General features: G+C 39.6%; 2 protein-coding genes across 2 annotated transcripts; both read right to left on the reverse strand.

The window, feature by feature from the left end:
- Positions 1 to 14,237: 14,237 nt before the first annotated feature.
- Positions 14,238 to 16,849, reverse strand: LOC142170646 (cytochrome P450 81C13-like). The gene is made up of 2 exons (XM_075232616.1): positions 15,881 to 16,849; positions 14,238 to 15,085 (listed from the first exon to the last, which is right to left on the reverse strand). Exons 1-2 carry the CDS (start codon positions 16,742 to 16,744, stop codon positions 14,465 to 14,467), a joined length of 1,485 nt encoding a protein of 494 aa, XP_075088717.1. The 5' UTR covers positions 16,745 to 16,849; the 3' UTR covers positions 14,238 to 14,464.
- An 820-nt stretch (positions 16,850 to 17,669) lies between these two features.
- LOC107819388 (cytochrome P450 81C13) lies at positions 17,670 to 19,995 on the reverse strand. Its single transcript, XM_016645493.2, has 2 exons — positions 18,779 to 19,995; positions 17,670 to 18,467 (listed from the first exon to the last, which is right to left on the reverse strand). Exons 1-2 carry the CDS (start codon positions 19,724 to 19,726, stop codon positions 17,847 to 17,849), a joined length of 1,569 nt encoding a protein of 522 aa, XP_016500979.2. The 5' UTR covers positions 19,727 to 19,995; the 3' UTR covers positions 17,670 to 17,846.
- Between the last annotated feature and the right edge of the window lie 356 nt (positions 19,996 to 20,351).

A 20,351-nucleotide genomic window follows, 5' to 3' on the forward strand; every position in this document is an offset into this window, starting at 1 on the left:
TACGCTAGTCGCTTTAGGCGCGTCTTTAATAATTTAATTTCCTTAAACTCGGGTGCACATTGATGTGACCCAAATCCAAATCTCAATGGAGTCAAAGTGTGTCGACGACCACGGGTACATTGATAGTAACGCGGTTCGAGATACATTTTCACAACGTTGCAATTCCTGATAAAAACAGTAAAATGATAAAAGCGGTTAAAAGTTAAATTTTGCACATAAGTTCACACTTGTATAAAATCAGATAATCAAGCCGAATATGACAGTTGAGCGACCGTGCTAGAACCACGGAACTCGGGAATGCCTAACACCTTCTCCAGGGTTAACAGAATTCCTTATCCGGATTTCTGGTACGCAGACTGTAATATAGAGTCATTATTTTCCTCGATGCGGGATTAAAATTGGTGACTTGGGACACCCTAAATCTCCCAAGTGGCGACTCTGAAATAAATAAACAAATCCCGTTTCGATTGTCCTTTAATTGGAAAAAACTCCCTTGTGCCCTGCGGGTGCAGAAAAAAGAGGTGTGACAATGATATTGATAATGTTATTATCACCACAGATTCTAGCATACCATTCTAAAATTTGGTTGCATTTAAAGAAAACAGGTATATATAGTTGCAGTTATTAGCTGAACAAATTAGGGGATATAATTATGATGACACATACACCATTCTGTAAGAATACACAGTGAAAACGTTTATTTCAAGTACGTTAAATGCTAATGCAGAAGATTCAAATGAAAGCAAAGAAAAAATTTAGAGTAAAAGAAATATTTGAGGGAGATTAGGTCGTTGCAGCTGGTGTTAAGAAGGAAAAGGGAATAGTGAATTATTGCTTGTCTAGATGTGAAAAGACCTTCTAATTAAAGGTGTATACGGTCGAAATCAGGTATGCCCGATTTCATGGGCTCGAAGAGTCGCTTCAAGCCCGAGTTCAGAATGGACCGATTTCGAGCCCGATGGCGGAGTACAAGGCTCGAAGATCAAGGTAAGCGATGAGCACCGAGGCCGAGTATGACCAACCCCGAGATGATGCTGTTATGGGTTTGTAATAGAAGAGCAAGATTCCCGCAACGTCCCTAATATCATGGCATAAATTCCAGAATAGATTTGTACGGGTTTGTACTAGGTAGTTAGACAACTGTCCCAATAAGATTCCTTACTAAAAATGAAAGTGTACCTTATTTAGGGTTTCCCCTACTATATAAAGGGGACCCCAATCATTTGTTACCATCGTCAAATCATTGGCAAAAGAATATACACTCTTACTTCCTTGCTCATTACTTATCAGAATTGTCTCTTAACTTTATTGTTCTTACTTTATTGTTCTTATTGACCTATCCCGAGGTCATCATAAATCGAGGTCAAGACTTGCTTAAGCACTGGTTTGAATCAACTTACTTCTTTAATTTATGCGTGTGGTTTCTTGGTTATTAATTAATATTAAATTAAATCGCGTATCTTTAAGACCACATACAAGTTTTAATTGTTACTTGTATTTCAAGGTAAACAGTTTGGCGTCCACCGTGGAGCTAAAGATAATAGTGATTATTTCAGTACTGATTTTGATAGCACACGTTATTTTCACACTTGATCTTGTCAAGAATTTTTGTTCTCAGGTTAAAACATGTAAAACTCGCAAAACGCACCCATACATGGTGATGATGGTCTTGGATTTCATGGGGAAGACAACAATATAGTTCCTCCGGGAGCCGGTGTGCCACCGATTAACCCCAGGAAAGTGCCAATAGTGGAACCAGTCGATGCTAGTTCACACATTGCTTTGAATGCGGATTTAGGCGGAGACCCCGGAGGAAGTGTACGTAGAAAAGTCCGATCCAGTGGCTAAGGAACACAGGATATAGGAGATGGGAGAGTTAGCCTCCAAGTGATATTCGAGATGCTACAAGCTCAACAGATTGCTATCGCTCAGCTTCAAAGTCAGCATAAAACTCCAAGTGTAGCTGAACCAGAAATCACTCGCCAGACTGAGCCGGTGCCAGAGAGATCGAACGAAAATGGCTCGGAAACTGACCCCACGATTATGAGGATGCTCCAGGAACTCACCAAAAGAATCGAGTCGGGGGAGAAAAAGATTGAGGATAATGACAAAAAGATGGAGACGTATAACTCCCGTGTTGATCAAATACCGGGGGCACCCCCGATCTTGAAAGGTTTGGATGCCAAGAAATTCGTACAAAAGCCATTCCCTCCGAGTGCAGCTCCGAAACTCATTCCCAAGAAGTTCCGTATGGCAGATATACCTAAGTACAATGGGACGAGTGACCCTAATAAACACATCACCTCGTACACATACGAGATTAAAGGAAATGACTTAAACGACGACAAGATCGAGTCGATTTTGTTGAAAACATTCGGAGAAACCTTGTCAAAAGGAGCAATGATTTGGTATCACAACTTGCCACTGAATTCCATCGATTCATTTGCTATGTTGGCAAACGCCTTCGTAAAAGCACACGTCGGGGCCATAAAGGTTGTGATAAGGAAATGAGACGTTTTTAAGATAAGACAGAGGGATGATGAAATGCTTAGGGAGTTCGTATTCCAATTTCAAATGGAGCAAATGGAATTACCATTAGTCTTGGACTATTGGGCCATGAAAGCTTTTACACAGGGCTTGAATGAGCGGAGTTCGATCGCGTCACGACAGTTGAAGTAAAATCTGATTGAATATCCAGCCGTGACTTGGGCAGATGTACATAATCATTACCAATCGAAGATCAAGGTCGAGGATGACCAACTAGAGGCCCCTTCGGGTTCAGTTCATCCAAATAGATTTGTAGTTAAGGCCCCGAGGGATATCGACAGGGAACTAAGATCGAATAGGGAACAGTATCAGCCATATATCGCAGATCGAAAAAACAATGGTTCGAGGTGTAATACTCCTCGGAATGATCAAGGGCAAAATTCTCGAGGACTTATGAGTAAGAGTGGTTTTGATAAACATACCGATCCTCTTAGTTATCGGAGATAATTTCAGTGTCGATGTATCAGGGATCGTATCAGCTATCGGAAGGATCAAAGACACTAGGTGGCCTAGACCTATACAAATCGATCCTTCTCAAAGAAATCCAAACTTTATGTGTAAATACCATGGCACGCATTGCCATAGGACCGAAGACTGCAGACAGCTGAGGGAGGAAGTAGCTTGATTGTTCAACGAGGGCCATCTTCGAGAGTTTTTCAGTGATCGAGCTAAGAATCACTTCAGAAACAGAGACGCCAACAAAAAGAATGAGCAGGAAGAGCCACAACATATAATTTATATGATCGTTGGCGAGGTTGATGTTCCCTAAGGGCCTATATTCAAACGTACCAAGGTGTCGATTACCAGAGAAAAACGGACTCGGAGTTATGTGCCCGAGGGCATCCTATCGTTCAATGACGAGGAAGCAAAAGGCATTTCTCAACCGCACAATAACGCCCCGATAATTTCTATTTTGTTAAATAAAATTCAAGTTAAACGTGTTCTAGTGGATCCAAGTAGCTCAGCAAACACAATCAGATCAAGGGTCATAGAGCAGCTCGGCCTGCAGAATCAAATTGTACCTCATCTCGAGTCCTAAATAGCTTCAACATGGAAAGTGAAACAATGAAGGGGGAGATAATCTTACCAGTGAATGTGGCGGGGACTATCCAAGATACAAAATTCCATGTCATTAAAGGCGACATGAGATATAATGTACTAATCGGGAGTCCAGGGATCCACAACATGAGGGCAGTACCATCGACCCTTCATCAGATGATGAAATTTCCAACAGTGGATGGTGTGAAAATAGTTTACGGGGAACACCACGTTGCAAAGGAAATATTTGTAGTCGATGAGGTGACACCGATACCATTACCTTTGATCTCAGAAAAATCGAGTGACAAAGATAAGCAGACGGCCAAATAGCAATCACCGTCCCCAGCCTCGACCGAATCGGAGAAACAGGTAATAGAAGAAGAAGAAGAAGAAAAGTATTTCATTACTCCTCAAACTTTCGTTGTTCCCAAAGAGTCAGATGCAACCAAGTTAACGATCGAGGAGCTGGAACAGGTGATACTGATCGAGTACATGCACGAGCGAAAGGTATACCTGGGAACGGGGCTAACCCCCGAACTTAGGAAAAAACTCATTCAATTTCTTATCGATAACATGGATTGTTTTCCTTGGTCCCATTTAGACATGACAGGGATCCCACCTAAAATAACAACTCACTGGATAAGCCTTGAACCGAGATTTAAACCGGTGAAGCAAAAGAGAAGGCCCCAGACCGAGGTGAAGCATGCATTCATAAAGGATGAGGTAACTAAACTTCTTAAAATAGGATCTATTCGGGAGGTAAAATACCCCGAGTGGTTAGAAAATGTAGTTGTAGTCCTTAAAAAAGGGAACAAACTTAGAATGTGCGTAGATTACAAGGATTTAAACAAGGAATGCCCTAAAGACTCTTTTCCACTGCCTAACATCGATCGCATGATCGATGCCACGGCTGACCACGAGATCCTTACCTTTCTCGATGCCTACTCCAGGTACAATCAGATTCAGATGAACCCGGAGGACCAGGGGAAGACCTCGTTTATCACTAATTTGGGAACTTATTGTTACAATGTAATGCCCTTCGGGATAAAAAATGCAGGAGCTACATACCAACGCCTAGTTAACAAAATGTTCGAGGAATAGATAGGCAAATCAATGGAAGTTCACATTGATAATATGTTAGTTAAGTCCCTGCGCGTAGAGGACCATTTGACTTATTTGCAGGAAATATTCGAAATCTTGAGGAAGTACAACATGAAACTTAACCACGAAAAATGTGCCTTCGGGGACGGCTCAAGCAAATTCCTCGGCTTCATGGTATCAAATCGGGGAATTGAAATCAACCCCAATAAGATTAAGGCAATCAAGGATATCACTATCGTAGATAGTATGAAAGCTGTACAAAGGCTAACTGGACGGATAGCTGCCTTAGACTGATTCATTTCGAAGTCGTCAGATAGAAGCCATAGGTTCTTTTCCTTACTCAAAAAGAAAAATTATTTCGCATGGACCCCAGAATGTCAACAAACATTGGAAGAATTGAAGCGATACTTATCGATCCCACCTCTGCTCCACACTCTGAAGGCAGATGAGAAGCTATACTTATACTTGGCTGTGTTCGAAATAGCGGTAAGTGGCATACTAGTTCGAGAAGAGAAAGGTCCGCAGTTTCCTGTTTATTACGTAAGTCAAACCTTAAAGGATGCTGAAACTAGGTATACACACTTAGAAAAGTTGGCACTTTCACTAATAAGCACATCTAGAAAATTAAAGCCATATTTCCAGTGTCACCCCATATGTTTGTTAACCATTTATCCTCTCCGAAATGTTTTGCACAAGCCCGAGTTGTCTGGCCGATTGGACAAACGGGCTATCGAACTTGGCGGGTACGATATCGAATATCAACCCCAAACGACCATCAAGTCTCAAATCTTAGCTGACTTCGTGGCCGATTTTACACCAACCCTCATACCCAAAGTGGAGAAAGAACTTCTGCTAAAATCGTACATCATCGGGGGTATGGACCCTCTTCACGGACGGTGCCTCGAATGTGAAAGGGTCCATGCTTGGCATCATTTTGAAGCCACCTACAGGTAACACTATTAGACAATCTATTAAAACTTTTAGGTTGACTAATAATGAGGCCGAGTATGAGGCCATGATTGCAGGTCTCGAGCTAGCTAAAAGCTTGGGGGCTGAAGTCGTTGAAGCCAAGTGCGATTCTCTATTGGTGGTGAACCAAGTAAACAAAAGCTTTGAAGTTCGAGAGGATAGGATGCAAAAATATTTGGACAAGCTACAAGTAACCTTGCACCGCTTCAAGGAGTGGACTCTAGATCATGTGCCTCGAGAACAAAACAGTGAGGCCAATGCACTTGCTAACTTGGGGTTATCAGTTGAAGAAGATGATATTATCTCGGGGGCTATCGTCCAATTATCGAGATCTGTGGTCGAAAAGGGTCATGCCGAGATAAATTCTACAAGTTTGACTTGGGATTGGAGGAATAAGTATATCGAATATTTGAAAAATGGAAAGCTCCCATCGGATCATAAAGAGTCGAGGGCTCTACGAACCAAGGCTACTAGGTTCACATTGGATGAAGATGGAACATTATATAGGAGGATGTTCGATGGACCATTGGCGGTATGTTTAGGGCCAAGGGACACTGATTGTGTTCTACGAGGAATCCGCGAAGGCACTTATGGGAATCACTCCGGTGCCGAGTCTTTGATTCGTAAAATTATTAGAGCAAGGTATAATTGGGATAACATGGAAAAAGACACTAAGGAATTTGTCAGAAAATGTGATAAATGTCAAAACTTTGCATCGATGATTCATCAGTCTGGTGAGCAATTTCACTCAGTCCTGTCCTAGTGGCCTTTCATGAAATGGGGGATGGACATTGTCGGCCCTTTACTAACAGCCCCAGGTAAAGCTAAATTCATTTTGTTTATGATTGACTACTTTTATAAATGGTTGGAAGCACAGGCCTTCGAGAAGGTTAGAGAAAAAGAAGTTATTGACTTCATCTGGGACCACATCATGTGTCGATTCGGTATACCTGCCGAAATCATATGCGACAACGGCAAGCAATTCATCGGCAACAAGGTAACGGAGTTCCTCGAAGCATACAAAATAAAAAGGATTTTATCAATGCCATATCATCCGAGCGGGAACGGGCAGGTCGAATCGATAAACAAGACTATCATCCAAAACTTGAAGAAAAGGTTGAACGACGCTAAAGGGAAATGGAGAGAAGTTTTGGCCGAGGTTCTTTGGGCATATTGAACGACATCGATGTCCGGAATAGGGGCAACCCCGTTCTTCTTAGCATATGGCTCTGAGGCCTTAATTCTAGTTAGGGAACCCAATGCCAGATTTTGACATGCATCGGAGGAATCAAATCACAAGTCTATGAATACTAGCCTCGAGCTATTTGATGAAAAACGAGAAGATGCACTTGTTCGGATGGCCGCGCAGAAGCAAAGGATCGAGAGATATTATAATAGAAGGACCAGCTTCCAACACTTCATAATCGGGGACTTAGTTCTACGGAAAGTCACCCTCAATACTCGAGACCCGAATGAAGGGAAACTAGGCCCGAACTGGGAAGGACCGTACCGAGTCATCGAGGTTATCGGTAAAGGATCTTACAAACTTGGCACGATGGAAGGCGAACAATTGGAATGTATCACTACTCAAACGGTATTACTGCTAAGGTATGACTTTCTCCTTTTCTCCATTTTTATTTAAGACTAACTCGTTGTAGATATTCGATCGAAGACATCGAGAGCACCCTTCTACATGAAGACCTTAGGTTTTAAAGCACGCGTTGCACTTTTTTTCCCTTAGATCGGGTTTTATCCCAAATGGGTTTTTCTGGCAAGGTTTTTAACAAGGCAACAACTATGTTCTACCTAAGGAGAATTCAATAGTATCCAAGGTTTCTTTTCAATTAACCTCAAATACAGGGGGCATCACCCTCAGAGGCTATATTTTTGAGAAAAATACTTGGCACGATGGAAGGCGAACAATTGGAATGTATTACTACTCAAACGATATTACTGCTAAGGTATGACTTTATCCTTTTCTCCATTTTTATTTAAGACTAACTCGTTGTAGATGTTCGATCGAAGACATCGAGAGCACCCTTCTACACGAAGACCTTAGGTTTTAAAGCACACGTTGCACTGTTTTTTCCTTAGATCGGGTTTTATCCCAAATGGGTTTTTCCAGCAAGGTTTTTAACGAGGCAACAACTATGTTCTACCTAAGGAGAATTCAACAGTATCCAAGGCTTCTTTTCAATCAACCTCGAATATAGGGGGCATCACCTTCGGAGGCTATATTTTCGAGAAAAATACTTCATGCCAAAAAGGGCCTCGATAGGAAAACTTTGTAATGGGCCAAAACCTTGTCCATATAGGATAGTCGAGCCCCGATGGCAAAACATATACGCATGTATAAATTAATCAAAGAGCATTCTTTCTATATCAAACATTTTGTGTATCAAAGAAGTTTACTACTATACGAGCTCCATACTTGTGATTCTGTGAGAAACGGCTCAAGGGCCAAAACACAAATACACCTTGAATACTCGGGGACTGTCATCGACAGTCAGCATATTCGAGTCGTCTAAACTCGAATTCATAAGACCTCAAAGAGGCATCCCTCAACATAGAGGCCAAGGCCATCATACTTGGGGACTAACATTTCGATCAAGTTCAAAATGCTATCGAGAAACAAGTCCAAGAGACACACCCGAAGGCTACGGCCATATTAAAGGCTACGGCCGAAATAACGCGGCTCGGAAACGTCCGAATTCTGCAATAAAAATAGGCCTTCAAATTCTCAAAAAGTCAATAAAATAAAGGCTACCCTCGGCAAAATAATCAAAGGGCTTCGATAAAATCAGCCCTCGAAAAACCTTAAAAGGTATCGAATTATTCAAATACAAACTTGTGCTAAGGCACTAATAACAAAGGGTTCCGATCAACATAGAACCCTCAAAAGACCCAACGGGTAAAAAATGCATGCCAAGGCATAAATAAATTTTTACTAAATTTTCTAAGCCGAAAAGAGGAAATAATAGTCATCTCTTAGAGTCCATAATGGCCCGATCTAAAAGAACCTAAGGGCCAAAACATGTAGAGTTCGAGACTTTGCTCTCACTCAACTCGGACCTAAGAGTCCCATCATTCTGAGCTCGCATCAAATCGACTTAAGCACAGCTCGAGGACTCATCAAAAAACCTTAAAAAGTATTCCATCATAAGTTCAAAGATCGCCCATTGATTACTAAAAAACCTAAAGGTTTGTTCTACTCTAAGTCCGAGTCAGTGCTCACTCGATCATTAAAGTTATAACATCAAAAGTTTTCACAAAACGAAGACGAAGCAGAATTCGAAACAAATGGGAGATGGAGCAGAAAGAAAAGGAATTCCTTATATCCATAAAGGGTATTTACAGTGCCCACAAGGGGCCTTACACAAAAACAAAAAACAAAATCCTAAGAGCCTAATCTACTTTGGGAGCCGCATCCTCGAGAACTGTATCTTTGGGAGCCGCATCTTCGGGAACTTCCTCCTCGGGGATTTCATCCTCATCTCCTCTGCTCTCGGAACCACTAGCAGAATTTTCATCATCAGAAAGTAAAGCGACAGCCTTGTCCGCCAAAGTTTTTACCTTTTCAATATCAGCTGAGAGGTCAAAGCCACGAGCGTGCACTTCCTCGAGAGTTTCTCTCCAGGTTGTCGCCTAGCGTGATCGAGAGAACATGACAATTTGACTTCAGCGGCAATGGAGATTTCCTATTCCCGAATGTTAGTAGCTTCGGTGTCAGCTTGATTAGAGGCCACAAATGCCTCTGCCTCAGATTTGGCCTTCGTGAGCTCGGCAGCCGATTTAGCTTCGAGCTCCTCAATCTTTCGGCTCCGGCCAAGTTTTCCCCCTTTGCATTTTGAAGCTGGCATTCAAGAGAAGCCAACTGGGCCTGAAGCGTGTCTTTCTTCGAGGCAAGGCAATCCATATGTTGTTTCCACCCCAGGGTCTCGGCCTCTTTCATTTTGACCTCTTCTCGAAGCTGTTTCACCAGCTCTCCCTTCTGCTAAGCCTGCAAAATTGAAGTGTTAATCACTAAATAAAATGAGCACATAACAAACCCTGAAAGGTTACATTACCTGCTCAATGAGCTCAGTCTGTTCTTGATAAGCCTTCGCCAGTTCAACTCGGAGATCCCTGATCTCCTCCTCTTTCTGTATATAGAGGCGTTTAAGGTTGTCTCTCTCTTTCACAAGCTTCTTGAGATCGGCCTCGCATCGGGCAAGCTTGACTTGAGATTTGGAAAATGCTTGTCGATGAAGCATCACGGCCTTCTCACAAAGAAAAGGAGTTAGACTTAGAAAAAACGAGAGTAAAAATCGAGCATAATTATGGAGGAAGGGACTTACTTGTTCGATAAGCCGCCGAGCCTCATCAAAGATAAACGAAGCGTCAGGGTCAGGACCATCTTCGACCGCCATAAAACATTTCCGAAAAATATCATTCCCTTCGTGGGTCATCCCCATGTCAGGAGTCTTCATGGCCTGGGCATCTCGAAACTGCCCTTCAGAAAACACATGACCAGGCGGGGATTCATCTATGTTAATTATCCCAAGTGCTTCACTTGGGACATTCTCTTCTCTTCGAAGGGCCTCAGAATTAGGCTTTTCGGGCTTGCCCATCAGATGTCCTCCAAGGCGAGGAGTAGTTTTACCACCTAATGGATCGGGGAATCTGCTCGAGCTCCCCTCCGAGATTTCCTTGGTCCGAGATTGAACCGCATCAGCCACCGCCAGTTCGGCGGTCTTCGAAGCTTCAGTGCTCCCCCTCTTCCGAGCTACCAACAGAAAGTCATCATATTCTTCCTCGTCATCCCGAAGATGTTGGATCGCTTCTACAGATAGGGCTACAGGATCGGCCCTAGGCTTTCGAGCCTTATTTTTCTTGGGCTTCGGGGAACTTGCTGGCGAAGCCCTTTTCCTTTTATTCTCCTTGGTTGGCTTCAGGATTTCCTCTTCACTGGGCGGGATCTGCCTCATAGCAACAGTATCCCTGAGGCCTGCGTAAGGAGAAAGTAAGTATTTTACAGAAAAACGTCGACATATGAACAAGGGAACTCACCATGGTTTTTAGCTTCCCACTGACCCTTAGCCAACTCATGCCAATAGTGTTCTGCGTGTGAAGAGCTGGAGGCCAGTTGTCGGACCCAACCTGCGAGGTTCGGAATCGCACCAGGAAATAAAGGGGAAGTTGCACCATCGAAAAAGAATCAGATTGAGGAAGAATAGGGGAAGTGGAGTAGTAAGTATCATCAATAGGGTTGTACTTACGTTTCATATTCCATTCCTCGGGGAATGGTATCCTTTCGGCAGGAATTAAGTCGGAGGTCTTGATTCGGACAAATCGGCCAATCCATCCTCGGTCTTTGTCCTCATTGATACTGGAGAATAGCGCCTTCAAGGACCGACACTGGAGCTTTATTAAACCACCTCGATAGAGGCGAGGGCTGTATAGCCTAATTAGATGGTCAAGTGTAGAAGGCAACCCCTTGACCTTACCCGAGAAGAACCTGAGCAATTTGACAATACGCTAGAAAGAAGGGTAGATCTGGCCAAGGGTCACCCGATACTGGTGACAAAAATCGAGAATAACTGGATCTACATGACCCAATACCGGATCTACGAGACCCTGTGTGAAAGGATAAGTATACACACTTATGTATCCTTCCACATGGGTAATGATATCCTCCTCTAGGGAAGGAATCACCACTTCCTTGTTCTCCCAACTGCAGTCCTCTTTCACCTGTTTGAGATCGGCTTCAGATATCGAGCAAATGTATCAGGACATAGGCTCGCATAGTCCTGGAACTGATAGAGGTTTATCGATTTAAAATCGGAGGATAGCTCGCATGGCCAACGAATGCATTCCTCGATGATGAGGACGCTTTTTCTTTCTGAGGAACGATTTTAGATGTTTTAGCCATTGTTGTTGAGAAATTCAAAAGAAGAGAAGGAGTTGATGCTGTAGCAAGAACAACTTGAAGAAAGGGTGAACTCAGGAAAGAGGAATAAGTTAGTGAGGTTTTGAGAAAGATTTGAGAAGTAAAGATTGTAAAAGTTGTAAAAGTGACCTATTTAAAGTGGCCGCTTTAACGGTTTGGGGAAGCCAATGGCCGACCATCAGCCGCCTTCAATTAATGGCTTTGGGAACTATGCAAAAGTGACCTTTCAATCACTTCAGTCGCTAACATCACGAGATTAACGTCATGATCGAGGCATCGAGGGAGCAAAGATCAAATCATTTTTTATCATTTTGCTTTAAGAAATGCGGGGACTATCTGTATACGGTCGAAATCAGGTATGCCCGATTTCATTTGTTCGAAGAGTCACTTCAAGCCCGAGTTCAGAATAGACCCAGTTCGAGCCCGATGCCGGAGTACACAACTCGAAGATCGAGGTACGCGATGAGCACCGAGGCCGAGTGTGACCAACTCCGAGATGATGTCGTTAAGGGTTTGTAACAGAAGAACAAGATTCTTGCAACGTCCCTAAGATCATGGCATAAATTCCGGAATAGATTTGTACGAGTTTGTACGGATTTGTACTGGGTAGTTGGACAACTGTCCTAATAAGATTCCTTACTAAAAATGGAAGTGTACCTTATTTAGGGTTTCCATTACTATATAAGGGAGACTCCAATCATTTGTAACCATCATCAATCATTGGCAAAAAAATATACACTCTTGTTTTTTTGCTCATTACTCATCAGAATTATCTCTTAACTTTATTGTCCTTACTTTATTGTTCTTATTGACCTACCCCGAGGTCATCATAACTCGAGATCAAGACTTGCTTAATCACTGGTTTGATTCAACTTACTTTTTTCATTTATACGTTTGGTTTCTTGATTATTAATTAATATTGAATTAAACGCTTATCTTAAGACCACATACAAGTTTTAACTTTACTTGTATTTCGAGGTAAACAAAGGGCAACTCTAGAATATAAACAATCTAGGAATGAATGGCATTAATTCGTCAGTTCCGTCTTTCGTGGGGTGTCTTTTTATGCCTTTGGGGGAGCTTAGGGATATGTGAAGAGTAAGTAAGAATGAGAGAATACCTCTATATCTAAGAGGTGTAAATGAATTACAATTATTAGAATGTAACATTAGTTTCATCTTTCCAGTAACTATATTTCAAAAGAAAGCGAACGATAACGTGAATATTGGTCGATATTGATAATGAGAGGAGCATTCCGTAGAGTAACTATTCAACAGTAGACCTATTGGTACTGTATTCCATATTATACCAAACTAAAAAGACGTATAGATACGGACTGAGGGAGACATCTTCAGTTTTTTATTTTTATGCAGCCCTTGAGGGGAGTAGCTTATTGCTATCTCAAATACTCATCCGATTAATTGTTTTTGTGCAATTCCAAGTGAAGATCGACAGAAAACATGAAAGTTTTTGATCAATATTGTCTCTTATCTTTAAGGGTAGGTCTATTTTGGTCCTTCAAATATAACCCTGAGCATATTTAGCCCCTTAAGTATGCTAAAGTGAAGCACCTTTAGTCTCACTGACACAATGTGTTAAAAAATTAACGGTGTTAGCTAACTCTGATTGATGAAGCAAATCTTCTGCTCTGAAGCAAAGCGTTTCCTCTCCTTTTATTGGATAACACAAATTATCACTTGAATTCCTCATTTTTATATAATGTCTTCTAAAATTTTGACCATGAAAATATTTCCTTTTGTGCCAGTTTTCAATGAGAAAATGACATTGTATAGTGCCTGTAAAGTAATAACCGAAAAAAGATATAAAATTTGTATATTTTTTTTTGTGTATATATATATATATACATTTAAATTTTTCCAAAAAGAAAAATTAAAATTTGAAAAAAAAATAGAGCTGTCACGATCACTTCTAGGCATATTATTGAAGCAAACGAATAATCAGGTTGTATTTTCATTTTAGCCCGTGCCAGAAACTATTTATATCTAGTAACCGAAAAAGTATAAAAAATTTGTATAATTTTTGTATATTAACATACAAAATGTATATATATATATATATATACAAAAAAGAATACGCAAATTTTATATATTTTTTCGGCTACTATTTTTACAGCGGCTATACAACCTCATTTTCTCATTGAAAACTGGCATCGAAAGGGATATTTTCAAGGTCAAAATTTTAGAAGACATTATCTAAAAATGAGGAATTAAAGTGATAATTTGCGTTATCCAATAAATGAGAGGAAACGTTCTGCTTCAGAGCAAAGATTTGCTTCATGAATCTGAGTTAGGTAACACCATTAGTTTTTGAACACATTGCGTCAGTGAGACTAAAGTTGCTCACTTTAGCATACTTAAGGGACTAAATATGCTCAGGGTTATATTTGAGGGACCAAAATAAACCTAATCTCAAAAATAAGGGACAATATTTGCCAAAAACTCGAAAACATGACTCTTTGTTTTAAAATTCGATTCCAGGAGACTGCATAAATTAAACATCACATTTCAGTGAATGGAGAAAACTTAAGCTCGATTTCCATCAGATTATATAAAATATTTATAATGTTTTATTTTTCATTTAGTTTGTACCCACAAAATTAAAAACTATCTCCCAACTAATGGCGAATATTAAATGACAAACCAACAAAAAGACTCATCCATTTGACCTTACCAAAACTAATGAGTTCACATTTATATAGGTGGGAAATTCTTGAAGGGAAGGATATCGGGGGTCTATTTGGAAATAGCCTCTCTATTCCAGGATAGGGGTAAGGTCTGCGTACACACTATTCTCCCCAGACCCTATTAAGTGAGATTATACTGGGTTGTTGTTGTTGTTCTTTTTGTCTTCGTTTTCTCCTCAAAGCTGAGAAAGTGATACGGCCATGGATTCTCTGGGCCTGTATAATGCCTCCAATGGATCGCGCTTCTTCAACATCAGCCCAAAACTTTCATCTAAGCCCACTAATGCAGGCCCAACGCTTTGCCACTTAAAACACTGAATAAATAAGCCCAAAACAAGCCCAATCAATCTCATAGCAAGACCAGAACCAGGACAAGCCCTTCTCCCCATACCAAATGGTATAAACTTACACCCTTCAATTCCCCCTTCCATTCCTTCAAATCTCTCTGGCTTAAACTTGTTTGGTTCTTCCCAAAGTTTAGGATCCCTTTGAATTTCCCAAACATTCACAAATAGTATTGTGCCTTTAGGAATACCATATCCTTCAATTATACAATCTTGTGATGAAAAATGAGGCACTAAAAGTGGTCCAGCAGGAAATAACCTCAATGTCTCATTGATTATACAACGTAAATAGGGTAGTTTAAGGATGTCCGATTCCTCTAACAAACGCCCCTCTCCAACGAGGTTGTTTATTTCGAGCTTTGCCTTTTTCATTACCTCTGGATGATTTAATAACAATGTCATTGTCCACTCCATTGTTACAGCTGAAGTATGTGTTCCAGCCGTGAACATTACCTTTAAAACAACATTTGGAAACATCATACAAAATGTTGAACTAACGAAAGAGAACATCAAACATTTTAAATGCCAATTGTCATTTTTATCAGCTTTTATTTTTTACCTATACTTACCTTATAAATAATATGATTATTTAAATACTTTTACCGCCAATTTACATAACTGACACTTTAACAATTAAACCGAACATCAAATCATAAAGTATGTATTTCAGCAGTGAAAATTACCTTTAAAAATGAAACTAGGAAATATCATGCAAAATGTTAGAAATAATGGATACACACATAAAAAACTTAGACGACCAATGTAGTTTGACCGGTTGTAGCATCTTATTTGACCTTTCTGCACTAATATGAAATTAAAATCTCACTTACTACTAAAAAATAAGAGTTTAGCTTTTATGCATTAATAATATATTTATACTATCAAGTAACTTAAGTGATAAATGCAAGTACCATAAGGTACTAGGACTATAAAGCAAATTACTTGTTATAACATGTTAAAATATACCGACAATATATAAAAAAAATTACTCTATTAACCTTTGAAGGTTAAACCCTCAATATATGGTTACTTGTAGCTGGCTCTTAATTAACTTACTGATATACAAACTATTCATATCAAAACCGAAAGATTAAGGGTGTGTTTGGTACAAAAGAAAATATTTTCCATGAAAAATGTTTTCCTAAAAAATATTTTCATGAAAAATGAATGGTTTTATCACTTATTTTCTTTAAGGGTGTGCTTTGGTACGAAGGAAAACATTTTGCATGAAATAATGAATATACGTACCATTATGACACCCTTAATAATGTCATCAGTGTAACATTCAGGCTGGGCTTTTTGTAAACCTAACAAAGCGTCTATAATCGTCTTTCTCTGCTCAGCCAAAGATGAATCAGCTCTGCTATTTCGACATTCATCAATTAGACCCTGAAGAAATATATCTCTTGTTTTCTTGATCTCTACCAAATTCTTCTCCAACCCCTGAAATCCAACCCACTGAAGTACAGGAAAATAATCACAAATAGTCATAATCATAGTTGGACCAAACATGTCATGAGTTGACTCGGTCCAACGTTTACCTGCAACCATCTTAGTTAACACATCGTACACTAATTTCTCAAACAAAAAATTCAAGTTCACTTTCTTGGCAATTCCTCCTTTGTAATCCAGGACTAGTTTTGTAACCACGTAACGGACTTCTTCTGTACGGACGGCGGAGGAATAGTTAAGGCTGACGGTGGAGAAGATTTGACTACTAGCAATGCGGCGGAGATTACGCCAATGGTCACCGTAAGGAGAAAATCCAATGGTGGTTTGGTTATAGCCAAGATGTTTAGTAACGAGAGATTTTGGTCGATTTGCAAAAATAATGTCATTTTTTGTGAAACATTGCTCCGTAATTGAAGGAGAGGATATGACAATAATTGGACAAGTCCCAAAATGGAGGAAAATAATGGGACCATATTTGCAAGAAAGTGATTTAAAAGTTTGGTGAATAGGGGATTTGAGGAGATGGAGATGTCCAATAATTGGTAGAGATGGTGGACTTGGAGGAAGTTTTTTATTTCTTGCATTTTGCAGTTTTAGAATGAAAAAGATGGAGAAAAAAAAGGCAATAGTGCAAAATGGGAAGCCTATTTCCATATTCATGGATTTTTCAGCTAAGAAGTAATAATGGTGACTTTCATTATTTTTGTCCGTACCGCCTGATAAGGTTGCATGGGGTGATGACACCAAACTGTGCTTGTGTTTTCTAGCATTAATTTCTGTAGATTAGAGTTTGGGGTTGTCTTTTATAATAAGGTCAGTAAAATTGAAGTAAGCCGTGACGTCAAACGCACACTCTTACTTTACACGTTAAATGCACGCTTACATTTTGCGTTAAACAATATTAGCTTTCAAGTAACGTATTTCTTTGAAAAGCAATTAAGAGTGCAACACCTTTACTGATTTATGAACGACCAAGTTATTTCTCTTTGCAAATAAACAAGTTATTTCTCTTTGTTCTCTAATTTAAGAGTGAGCGAGATTTAAGAAGAGATTATATTTGCAAAACTAAGTAAAACAGTATAGTAAGACCTCTCTATAACAGTCATTTTCTATAACAACACTTTGATATAACGATCAAGTTTTCTTTGGAACCGTTCTTCATGTTATACTATAATATATGTTCTCTACAACAATATTTTACTATAGCAACAAAACATATCGGAACAAACTAGAATACTATAGAAAAACTTGACCGTATATGAAAAAAAATTCAGAAGTGGAAAGAGGACGTACGGAGGAATCTACACGGCTCTTTAATTAAGCAGCTGGAAAAAAGTCTTACTTTGAACTAATTTAATCAATTAGCTGACTTTTAGATATCTAAGGTATGCTAATTAACGTTATCTACACACATGATGATATTAATAGTTTTAAGTTTCTGCTCTTACAATATATTGTGCTGACTAGCAAGGAGATTTTATTCGTTTTCACCGTATGAAGCTCCAAATTTTAAGGGTTGCCATTTGCTCAAATCCCGGCTGATCCACATGCAACAATATCAAATAAAATCCAGGCACAGATTAAGTTCACATTCACCAAATAATAGCTTAAGCTTTATTTAATATCTCTTGTTCTACATAGTCAACTTTATTTAGTCACATTACCTTAGAGCACAAAGGTAAATTTTTACACTATACATACATACAACAACAGTACAAACCCAGTGAGATCCCCTACTTTAGGAAGATAGAGAGACCTCGGCTCAAGAAAGGAAACCACGCCAATTTTGTCGTGGAATACAAACAGCCTCCAAAGGTTTATCTTTGTTCAAAGTGATTCTAGAATTATAGCACGCGTCCAACTTTTCTTCTTCCACACTTTTCCAATCGAACGACTGAATCAGGGAACCCAATACCAGTGAAACAGTGCGCAAGCCCATAGCAGCTCCAGGGCATGCTCTTCTCCCCATTCCAAATGGTACTAATTTATAGTTGAATCCTTCTTTTTCTCCTTCCATGGCCTCAAATCGCTCTGGTTTGAACTTTTCAGGTTCGTCCCATAACTTGGGATCCCTATGGATAGCCCAAGCGTTAACCATTAGGATCGTATGTTTTGGTACTTCATATCCCCCAACAGTACAATCTTCTAATGAGTAGTGAGGCAACAAAAGTGGTACTGGAGGGTACAATCTTAGCGTCTCGTTTATAACACAATATAAATAAGGAAGCTTGGGAATGTCTGATTCATTTAGCAAGCGATCGTTCTCCACTTTGCTATCAATCTCAGCTCTCAGTTTTGTAAATGCCTTAGGATGAGCTAAAAGAAGTCGCATCGCCCATTGAATGGTCATTGATGTTGTCTCTGTTCCAGCAATAAATAAAACCTGGAACACCAAATCATGTTTGTTAGGCTAGAAATTGTGTTCAAACAAAGCACAAGTCTAATCTGTGAGTTTAGAGGCCAGCATTCTTGTGATCAGTACTAGATGTATACACTAAGTTTAATTTCCTAAATTACGATAAGGAGTTAACTTTTAGCAAAAATAAAAGGCAAATTTTAATAACATCTTGAAGAGGAAATATCCAAACTAAGGAAATATTTAACATACTTCCTTATATTAGAACTATCCATGATCCAAACTAATTACTCCTAGGAAATTTTGACCAGCTTTTGGCCATAGTCGAGGGATCATACCAGTAAAACACTTTTAATTAGATCATCTGTGTAAAATTCAGGTTCAGATTCTTGTAGTGACAAGAGAGTTTCGACCAGCGTGGTCTTCTTAGCATTGATACTATCAGTACTGGATTCTGAAATACCAGCTATTTTTTTCTGTCGAAATTCGTCCAGTAAGTTGTTCAAGAATTCATTTCTCTTTTGGTGCGCTAAGACCATCCTTTTCTCTAGCCCTTTGTACCCAAACCATTTCAAAACTGGCATGAAATCACACACGTTCAAAACTACCAAGGTCGCGAAGAAAAATCCTCTTATCTCTTCAATGATTTGTTTCCCCTTCTCTGTTTCCATGTCTTCTTCACTTACGCAACGTTTTCCAGTGCCAGTTCTCATCATAACATTGACCGCAAAAGTAAAAACCCAATGACTCAAGTTAACTCTTGCACCACTACTGCCATTATTAGTGCTGGCTTTAAACAAAGAGCGAATAAGAATTCCAATTTCTTCATTCCGCAGTGCAGAAGACTTCTGCAAGCTATTGGAAGAGAAGATCTCAATAACAGTTAGACGGCGGAGAGCTCTCCAAAGATAGCCGTAAGGAGCCCAGACAACAGCCTTATAGTTGAAGGAAAACTGATCTCCAGCCATGCTCTGAGGACGATTTGCAAATATGATATCGTTTTTGGTGAAGCATTCTTCCATCGCAGATGGAGAAGACACAACAAGCAAATTTCTACAGCCGAATCGGAGATACAAAACAGGGCCATATTTTGTAGATAGGGAAGTTAGTGTCTCGTGTAGGGAATTCTTAATAAGGTAAAGATGACCAATTATCGGAAGAGACAGAGGACTAGGTGGTAAACGTTTTCCGGAAGGAAGCAAGTATTTGAATAAAATGACAAAGAAAAATAGCAAGATAGCTAAGTAGTAGTAGTAGTAGTAGTAGCTAGAGTTCAGATTCTCCATAGGCGAAAACTTGAAACAATAGAGAATTATAGAACTTAGAACTCAGGGTAGGTGTAGTTTATAAAACAGATGTCCCTTCTATATATCATTGACAGTGGCCTAAAGTTAGTCATTAGCAGAGCGATCAGTGGCCAATATATGAAGACAAACATTTCGTAAGAGCTGACGAATTTAAGTAATTGACAAAATCTAATGATCCAGACATCAATCCCTTTCACTTCTTATCCTGACCACAAAACTTTTCCGTGGTCTCTTTGTTCATTTCATTTCCTGCAACAATTATAGCAACAGCACTTGCAAATATATCAACAACACCAATAATAGCAATAAAAAACAATGAGAAAATCATTATCTCTTAAGACTAGGGGCGAAGCTACATTATCCGAATGGTGGTCAATTGACCACCTTCATCAAAAAAATTACACTACGTATATAGATAAAATATTAGATACTTAAGGTGTATAACATATACTGAATACCCTTTGTCGAAGAATTTCTTCACTTCTTTCAAGTTCGAACACTCTTGTGAAAATTTCTGGCTTCGCCCTTGTTTGAGACAAGAACATAATAATGACTTCAAATTAAAATAAAGCGATTGTGAAATATATAATTGTGATAAATAATT

This window comes from Nicotiana tabacum, chromosome 16 (genome assembly GCF_000715075.1).
Source record: "Nicotiana tabacum cultivar K326 chromosome 16, ASM71507v2, whole genome shotgun sequence".
Lineage (NCBI taxonomy): Eukaryota > Viridiplantae > Streptophyta > Magnoliopsida > Solanales > Solanaceae > Nicotiana > Nicotiana tabacum.

Bases quoted from the DNA above. Each gene is read 5' to 3' on its own strand.
- LOC142170646 (XM_075232616.1), bottom strand. From the start codon at position 16,744: ATGAATATGGAAATAGGCTTCCCATTTTGCACTATTGCCTTTTTTTTC. The intron at 15,086-15,880 runs GTACGTATATTC...GTTGTTTTAAAG, and splicing joins TTATTAAGGGTGTCATAATG to GTAATGTTCACGGCTGGAAC.
- LOC107819388 (XM_016645493.2), bottom strand. From the start codon at position 19,726: ATGGAGAATCTGAACTCTAGCTACTACTACTACTACTACTACTTAGCT. The intron at 18,468-18,778 runs GTATGATCCCTC...TTGGTGTTCCAG, and splicing joins TAATTAAAAGTGTTTTACTG to GTTTTATTTATTGCTGGAAC.